General features: G+C 48.4%; 2 protein-coding genes across 4 annotated transcripts; one reads left to right on the top strand and one right to left on the bottom strand.

Moving 5' to 3' along the window:
- Nucleotides 1–185: 185 nt before the first annotated feature.
- Nucleotides 186–1,513, bottom strand: ACYP1 (acylphosphatase 1). The gene is made up of 2 exons (XM_026120276.2): nucleotides 1,349–1,513; nucleotides 186–861 (listed from the first exon to the last, which is right to left on the bottom strand). The coding sequence occupies exons 1-2, from the start codon at nucleotides 1,430–1,432 to the stop codon at nucleotides 646–648; spliced, it is 300 nt and encodes a 99-aa protein (XP_025976061.1). The 5' UTR covers nucleotides 1,433–1,513; the 3' UTR covers nucleotides 186–645.
- Nucleotides 1,514–1,564: 51 nt separating this feature from the next.
- On the top strand, nucleotides 1,565–8,467 carry ZC2HC1C (zinc finger C2HC-type containing 1C). 3 transcript variants are annotated; one of them, XM_026120271.2, is made up of 3 exons: nucleotides 1,565–1,952; nucleotides 3,028–4,309; nucleotides 5,025–8,467. In XM_026120271.2, the coding sequence occupies exons 2-3, from the start codon at nucleotides 3,035–3,037 to the stop codon at nucleotides 5,289–5,291; spliced, it is 1,542 nt and encodes a 513-aa protein (XP_025976056.1). In that variant the 5' UTR covers nucleotides 1,565–1,952; nucleotides 3,028–3,034; the 3' UTR covers nucleotides 5,292–8,467. The 3 variants fall into 3 exon arrangements, with proteins under 3 accessions (XP_025976056.1, XP_025976055.1, XP_025976057.1); XM_026120270.2 differs by having other exon boundaries at nucleotides 1,567–1,847; XM_026120272.2 differs by lacking the exon at nucleotides 1,565–1,952 and adding an exon at nucleotides 2,338–2,480.
- Nucleotides 8,468–8,833: the final 366 nt, after the last annotated feature.

Raw genomic sequence — 8,833 nt, 5'->3', positions numbered from 1 at the left:
GCCGGGTCTCCAGAGGTCAGCGACAGCTCATGTAAGGAGTGGTTCAAGGACCACGTCATTCAAAACAGCATAAAGGTTCATGTGTTAGTGTGAGCGAGCATTTGAAAGCACGATTCCCTAGAGACAGGTATCTCCAATAGGAACACAGCACCCCTAAATATCCACTATCCATTCAACACAAAAAGCAAGTTCCAAGCAATTTTATTCAAAAGAAAAAATAAATAAATTTCTTACCAGGGAGAGAACAAAATAAATAGTTTCTGAGACATTTAGATCACAAAAAAATAATGTAAATTATCCATTTAGCAATATTTAGTATCACTTCTACAACTTCCTTGAAGTAGCAGAACACTATACAAATTATTTTACCCATGTACTATTCAAACTCATTCTGCACATATTCAGAAGTAAGAGGCTGTGCTTCTAATCAGCCCCTTCAATAAAGATAATACAACTCTTCAACCTACCTGTCAGAATATTATGAATGCTTGAAAGTTAGGCAAACTGCAAAACAAGCCAATAAATTAGAACAGTAATAAAATAAAGTTCTCTGTTAGCTGAATATTAGCTGACAACAAATGGAGAAGAGGAGACTACTCTGTGAGGGTGGCTCAGGCTTCAAATGTTGGTGTTCTCTGGACAAAGCTACTTCAAAATCGTAAAGTCCTTGTGCTCCAGCGCCTCAATCTTCTTCTCATTGCGGAACTCCGCTCGGCTGATGTGGGACTGGGGGCTTCCCGTCTTTCTGAGCCATTCCTGGAGTTCCCGTACGTTGGCCATTGGACCCTGAAGTTGTCCTTGCACAGTGCCGTGGCTAGTATTTTTGACCCAACCAACCACTCCTAGTCGCTTACCCTCAGCCTGAGAAGAAAACATAGAGCAGGGTGAGATTAAACTGAACTGAAGGTGAACTACACAATGCCATTCATACATAGGAGTCAGTTTTATAGACAAAACACACATCTCCAGGGAAGTTCCTACAGGTCAGACAGGAGAGCAGCAGAGGATTCATCCAGCTACTCATTATATTCCTCCACATGAAAAACAGAGGCTGAAATACACTTTCCAGCTAGGCTTACATAACGCAGCGCAAAGCCACCCGCAGCACACAGTGCAGAGCCTCCAGCAAAAAGCAGCGAGGAGCATGAGCCAGGACCGCGGCGGCGATCCAGCCAGGCTCCTTTGGCTCGGCCCCCACCGAGCCGCTTCCAGTAGACGCAAAAGCCGCATCAGAGGTCCAGGCGGCCGCACAGGGGGGCCCCGCGCCGCCCTCGGCCCGCACCCCCGGGGGCAGGGCGCCCTCCCCCAGGGGACGCCGAGGGGGCGGGAGGCGTGCCGCAGGGCGCACCTGGGTGTACTTGCGGAAGAAAACGCCCTGCACTTTGCCGAACACCTCGTAGTCCACCGACACCAGCCCCTCGCCCGCCGCCATGGCCACCCCGCCGCCTCCTGCCGCCGCAGCCGCCGCTGCGCGATTGCTGCGCCCCCGCGCCTGCGCGACGCTGCCCGCGGCCGGGGGCGGGGCCGCCCGCGCGCCCGGCGGCCAATGGCGAGCGAGGCCCCGCGCGGGGGAGAGGAGCACCCCCACCGCAAACGGCTGCATGAATAATACGTGTCCCCGCCCCAACGGATCGCCGCTGCTCAGGCATAGAGAGGCAGTCTTCCAGAGAGCAGAGTGGTCCCGCACCACAGCTCACAACTTCCGTCTCTAGCGCCGAGTGGAAGAGAAGCCTCCCAGGAGAGCCATAGAGAGGCCACTGCTCGGCGAGAGCGGCACAGGAAGTAGCTTGAGCATGCGTGTCTCTAGGCAACAGTAGTCAACACAGCGTCCGGCGCCCAGGGCGGTGGTAAGAGGGGGGACTTAGGGCGCCTGGCCTAGCCGTTCCTCCGTGATGGGGCAGCCCGCGGCGCGGTGTGCGCCTCGGCTTCAGCAGTGCGGGCGCGGGAATGAGGTCAGCGGCTCGGTGGGGCCGCCTCCCGGAGGCTCCCAGACCGGCAGGGGACAGCGGGGAGAGCTCGGCGCTGCCCTGGTGCGGGCGGGGGGGGGAGGAGCTGCTGCTGTGTGCGGAGTCACTCGGCTTTGCCAACCCCCGGATGCTGGGCTTAAAAGCGAGCCGGAGCCGGCTTGGGATTCGTCCAGGCTGCTGTGCCCTGGACGCCGCGACGCGGATGGGGCGGGTCAGCGGCTCCGGCCGCAGCCGTTACCGCGGCGCGGCTCCGGCCGCCGTGGGGCCGCGGCCGCGAGCGAGCCGGGCCCCGTCCCGCCCGCCGCCCGCGGCTGCGCGCCATTGGCTCGGCTGCAGCAGCCGTCACAATACCGCCACGCCAATCAGCCGCTCGGGCGTTGTCGCGCCGCGCCGGGGGGGGCTTCCGGGCGGGGAGCCGCCTGCGCCCCTCTGGCCGCCTCCAGTAAAGGGGCGCGGGGCTTGCCGTCCCCTCCTCGTCCCTGTGCGGCATTTGCCGAGATTGCAGGTCTAAGGGTAGCCACTTTTTTCTTTTTTTTTTTCCTTTTCTTTTTTTTAAGCTGTATTTGTAGTAATGGTGGCTTTGCGTGGGTGTCTGAAACTTACTTTTCAGGAGATAACAGATAATAGCATGTGCTGCAGAAGAACTGGACCGTGCTTTACAGGATGCCTGTGTCTCGGACCTGTGTACCACACCGACAGATCTGCAGTGGCAAAACTGAAGGCACACATGGGAAATGCCCTGAGAGATATAATGGTTTCCCTGACGTTGTAGCATATTTTTGTTGCTACAATGATGACAGGGCACAGACAGAAAGTGAAAGAAAGGCATATCTTATTTCTAGCTACATAGACAATTAGGACTGGAAGAGGCAGCATAGGAGCCCCCTAGGTGAAAGGAAGGTAGGGATTTATAGAACCCAGAAAAGTTAAAAAGCTTTGCTAGCATTTATTAGAGCCTCTCATTATAGCTTCCAGGTGTAGATTGTTGGGAGGGAATTTATCCAGTTTTGGAGAAGATAGTGTGTAATGATTTTGCTTCTAACCTTGGGCTGTTCCTCAGGTGCTAAATGGCTGAACTGCAGTTGGCTTTGTTTCCACCTGTGGATTCTGTGGTGGCAGCTCCCAAGCTTCCAGTGACAGGAAGATACGATTCCAAAGTCCCAGTCCACCAATCCCAGCTGGAACACTTGAAGAGCACTTTTCATCACAAACTCCTACATGACAAAGAAGAAAGTTTAAAGGATCTCTACACCCCAAAAACCAGAAGCTATTCCTATTCTCTTTCTGCAGAAAGCAGTCGAGACAGCTCCAAACAGGGAGGCTGCTGTTTAGCTGGACTCCAGAGCAAATACCTTACCAGCCAGGCCAAGACTCTGCCCTCTAAATCAGTAGCCAGACGGAGGGAAGGAGTGGACCGTTCATATCCCCTGAAACCAATCTTTCACCGCAAGGCTAGAAGTGTTCCAGCGGTCAACGCAGCACAGCTTAGAAGTCCCCCATACATGGAGGAGTCTCTAAGTAGTTGGTCTAGCTCAAAGAGCAAAGGGAAGCCTCCAGCAGGGAAGTCTCAACTAGCTGCAGTGCTGTCTCCTTGGACAGTAGAACCGAAACAGCCAGCCTCCCCTCTCTACAGAAGAGAGCTGGCCTACATCCTAAGGCTGGAGGCAGATGGACAGAATCTGGAAGAGGAAATCCGAAAAAAAGAGGCCCTCCTCAGAGAGAAGCTGAGGAGAACAAAGGAGGAGCTTAGGAGGATTCAAAGAGAGAAAGAGCTAGTGGAGGCAGAGGAGAGAAGAGCCAGAGAAGCAGAGAAGACCCCTGAGCGAAAGGCCACAAGGCACTCTGAAGAGAACGTTTTCAGAATTGCAGTCAGGCCTGGTGATGGGGACTTTGATAGGGTGCAGTCTCCAGAGGTCACTAGGCCCAAGCTGGGCACCACCCTCCATCCCCAAGAGCTAGCTATGGGGAAACTCAAGAAGGAACGTTTGGTGGCCAGCAATAGCAAAATACGAGACTGCATACCCGTGGAGGATTTAGCCTCTTGCTCAGAGCCAGTCTCAAAACATAGCCATTCTCCCTCTACCCTTTCAGATCAAGAATCTGGTGACCACCTAGCCACAGAGATGTTGTACATGCAGGCTGCCAGCGCTGTGGAGCAGGGGGAGCTAGGACAGTGCAGCTTCTGTGGACGTAAGTTTCTTTGCGCCAGGCTTGAGCAGCACACAAATATCTGCAGCAAGAGCCAAGGCTCTAAGAGGAAGGTGTTTGACTCAAGCAAGGCTAGAGCCAGGGGCACAGACCTGGAACAGTATCGGCAGTGGAAGAGCTCAGAGAGCCCTCAGGTAATGTGCAGTCCCTTTGCCACCTTCAATCTGCGCGTACCGCTCACGTTCCTCCCAGCCGGAGATATAATTCTGACTGAGATGTGAGCTCCTTCCCATGTACATAGGGCTGGGGGATACAATCCAGCCATCCCCCTGAAAGGCACCTGCCAAGCAGGTAAATGGGAGGAGCTGCAGCTGCTATTAGGCGTGCATGTGCGCGCACGTGTGTGTGTGTCTTAATGAACTTGTTTTTGCAATGTGTCAACGATGTACTTCCAGAGAAAACTCACTCCTAGTTGGAGTCAGGATGCTCCTGTCAGAGGGCAGGGTGGGTCGGCTGCAGTGAAGCAGAGACTGGTGGTGGCATTAGGAGGGTGCAGAGAACTGGTTGAAAATCCAGGTAATAAAACATACTATTAAAGTGAAGGCAGTGGAAAAAATGCAGCCTTGTTCCTACAAAGTATCTCTAGAAACTTCCTCAAGTTCCTTGGCCCTTTTTCTTCTGAGTATTCTCAAGCTTTTCCTAAGTATTGGTGGAAATATTGGTAACTCCTTCAATTCCTCCTTAGTGCTGATCTGCTCAATCCTCTATGAGGAGACTCGGCTTCTCTGGGGGGTTGTTAAATCAGCAGCTGGGATCAGGGAGGGGAGACCTGAGTTGGACCCTAAGAGTAAGATGGCAAATAGGGCTGACTCTTGTGCCAGCCGCTTTGACTGCGTTTCCCTTCTGCAGAATGAGCCACTCAGAAAGAACAACTGGAGGCAGAAGCACGAGTCGTTCATCCAGACTCTACGCCAGGCCCGCCAGGTGCAGCAAGTGCTCTCCAAGGGAGGAAAGGTGTCTGAGCTGCCTCCGCTGCCTCCTGTTGAGAACCCAGACTACATTGCCTGTCCTTACTGCAGCCGACGATTTGCACCCAAAGTGGCTGAGAGACATATTCCTAAATGTAAAACTATCAAGAATAGGCCCCCACCCCCACCACAAAAGAGGTGCTGCTGAGGCAGTGCCCACCTGTACCTGCTACTGTGATTCCCTGCCTGCTTTCTGCTAGGTTTCCAGTTGCACCTTGTGCTTTCCCCTACTGGCTGTGAGGGTTGAGCTAGTATGTACAGCAAGTGAACAGCTCAGGAAATAGAAGCACACTATTAAAATGTGTGTACTTTGACCTGGGCCTGATAGTTCCTGAGCACATGTGAGGGGGTTGTGCCATTTGGGATGCCCCTCTGAGGGTCCTCTTCCCCATCTGGTGTTCTCAACAAGAAGACTTAGTGCAGGTGGAAGGGTGTTACCATACAGTGTCCTAAGCAGGGAAGAAAAGTTGTTGCTACAGGCTGTCAATAGGATAGCAGCAAAGAACAAACTAGCCATCAGAAAGGGGTTGGTCTTCAGAATCATATTTTGCTTTTAGTTTAGAGAGGTTTGGTTTTTCTCCCTACTTAACAATGATGGTGTCTGGTGTGAAATTAACTGTTCTCCCTCTTGCTCATGAGTTTCTGAAGGCTCAGGGTTTTTTTCTACCACAAAAGTAAAGAGTATTGCTGTGCTGAGGAGCTGAAATTTGCATCTGTGTGTGAGAGGCACAGCTGGGCTGGAGAATGCATCTGCCTTTGGTTTATTCTGTTGCTCTGTGGATGCTAATGTTGACACCTGAGCATGCTAACAGTGACACTGATTGTGCCTGCAATAGCATTTTTATTATAACTACCTACAAGAGACTGAGATGTGAGGGGGTCCCTTTTTTTTTTGCCATAGGAAGGATTCTGCATTCTTAAAAACTATTTAGCAATTTAGATAAGACATTTGGAGAAGCCATACGATGAGGGGGGAGCTATGTAAGTAGTCAAATTAGAAAGCAGCACTCAGACTGCTGTGTTTTTTCCCTCATCAGTAACTCTGCTAGACTGCAGAATCCAGAGCTGCTTTTCAGTCATTTTTCATGTTGGCCTGTTTGTTGTAGCACTGTTAAGTTGAATAATGAAGGCTGATAGGTTTAGTCCATACTTGTTCTACATCAGCCCAAGAGTTTTAGATGCTTTTCTGGAAGCCCAGTGACAATCCTGAAGCTCAGCGACATACTACCTTTCAGAAATTCAGTATCTTTTGAAGTGGAAGTCTGATGACATTGCTTGAAGTAGGAAAGAAGAACTGGGAGGAATATTATTAACTGCTTGCTCAACACAAGAATCTCAGGAGCAGAAATTCAGGGGTTGAAAAGCTAGCAGTAGCAGGCACTTACTGTTTTGAGAATTTTTATGCCAATTCATGCATGTACAACAGCAGACACTCAGAACTGGCCAGGCCCTTGCAGCAATGGAACAATCATCCCAAAGTGATTACTTACCACATACAATAACTGCGACTCAGAGTCGGGAAAGGGCGGAAGAAGAAATATTTCAAGTTAAAGAATAATACCATGCATGATCAAAAACAGGTCATGAATAAACTTTAACTGTAAATAAGGTTTCTAACCAGGAGAGGAGGTCATGGAAAAAAACCTTCCAAATAGATTAGCGAGGGCAAGGAATCTATGTTGTTTCAAGATGGGCTTTGAGAAGATCAGGGAAGGAAGCATATTGCCAAAGTTAGAAACTGGTGCGATACAGAGCATCATAATATCTCCAGGCTTGTAATCCTTATCAACACTTGTTGTATAAAGCGCAAATGACAGATGAGTAGTAGTTCTGTGCTTCACTTTCAGGAGCTGAGATGGAATCTCCTTTCCCACTACCACCTACTCTTGATTCCTAACTTGGCTTCTGACTCTTTTTTTTTTTTTTTTTTAACTTTCATCTGAAGCTAAGAATTGCTACAGCTTTAAAAAAAAAAAAAAAAAAAAAGTAACCAGACAGTACACTTAGGAACTTCACATCTGAAAACTTCTCAGCTGTTTTGCTCATGTGTTCAGGGTTAAAATCAAAAATTAGATTTAATATCAAAAAAATTGAGTTTTTCCTCTAGGCTAGGTTGGTAAGGACCTCTAAAACACAAGGCTTACATGCTTCCTTCAGTCACCTGGTTATTTTCATCTTTTGTGCTGCAATGGTAGGGAATTATGACAAAAATAATGCCCTTTCTCTTGCTTTCTTCCTGAGATGCAGAGTAGTTCTTGGTGATTTTGGCCTTATGCTAGAAGTATGAGTTTGTCATGCACTGTTAAAATATCTTTTTGGAGGTCAGGGGGTAGATGTGGATAGATACTTTTAGGGAAGCATCTGTTTGTAGTTGATGACAGTTGCTGATGCACATGTTTCTAGGTCAATTTATTTCAAGATTCTGATTTTTAAGATATTATTAGACTAGCTCTGTTGTGTAAAAAGCCCTATTAAATGGTCACAGTGTTTTTTGTTCTCAGAGTGGGGTTGACTACGAGTATGAGAAATCTGCAACAGGAAGCAAACAAGGAACAAAAAAATTCCAGCAGCTCCTTTTGCAAGCCCTTCAGTAAGGCAGCCCCAGTTCATGGGAATCTAGAAGAAGATAAAAAGGGACTAGATTGAACTGGCTTAGTTGGAAGCTGGATATGAGGAAACACTCCAGCCTGCAATGGGTGGAACAGATTCCTGAAAAAAGTTGGAGTGCTTCTGCCTACAGATATGTGGGCAGAAGTCCCAATACCTTGGCACACCCTGGAAAAATATGAAGGTCTCAGAAGGGGTCAGTGCTGAACTGGTCTGGCTGAGTATGTGTAAGAGTGTACAAACCTAGAGAGGAGAGAAAACCAGGCCCAGAACAATGGAAAAGAATTTGGTATATCCAAATGGATCAGAGAAGCAAGAGCAGTACTTTAACTTCAGAGCTTATTAATAAACAATAGCAAGAGGCGACAGGAGAAGAGGAAGGAAAGGGGTAGACTGAAAGCTTTATGCCAGTCTCCTATGAATTAATGAAAGGTGTAATTGAATTAAATGAAGAATAGTTAACTACCCCTGCCTGTCATGTAATATGAACTTATTAACACATTTTTCCTTGCACTATATTTTATTGACCACATTTAGTGGATCTTAAAAGTCAGCAGGGTACAAATGGTGGCTGTGGTAGATACACACATGCATGCATGCTTTTGGTACTAGAAAAAAAAAAATCTATCTGCTGGGGACGTCTCTTAAGTGACAGATAGGAAAAAGTGGCTAATACTGTGATAGAAGTTGTAGATTAAATAGAATTTGTTGAAATTACATCACTAGACTTAAATTGTCATCTTTGTTTCAGAGTTAAGCAGGGGCAGTTCACCCCTCTTTGCTGAGCTATTGTTTCAGGTGGTTTGAAGGAACACCTTTAAAAGTAACAGCAGTATCCAGAAAGTCTCAGGTAGCTGTTTTAAAACTTACTAATAGTTTAGCCATAGCACAAGGCTAAATGCAAACAGATTTACCCTCCCTCTTTGCTATTGTGATTAGCATTACCTCAATACTACTCGGGCTGTGTTACTCAAACTGGCTCAGTTTGCTCTTCTGCTACTGCAGTACAAGCCCATTCTCGGAGACATGCTGCATTTTTATTTCTTCAAATCTCTTGTGAATTAGAAGTCTCTAACCCAGTTA

The sequence above is a fragment of the Dromaius novaehollandiae genome, chromosome 5 (assembly GCF_036370855.1).
Source record: "Dromaius novaehollandiae isolate bDroNov1 chromosome 5, bDroNov1.hap1, whole genome shotgun sequence".
NCBI lineage: Eukaryota > Metazoa > Chordata > Aves > Casuariiformes > Dromaiidae > Dromaius > Dromaius novaehollandiae.
The sequence above is the reverse complement of the archived record's forward strand: the minus strand, read 5'-3'. Positions and strand labels throughout refer to the sequence as shown.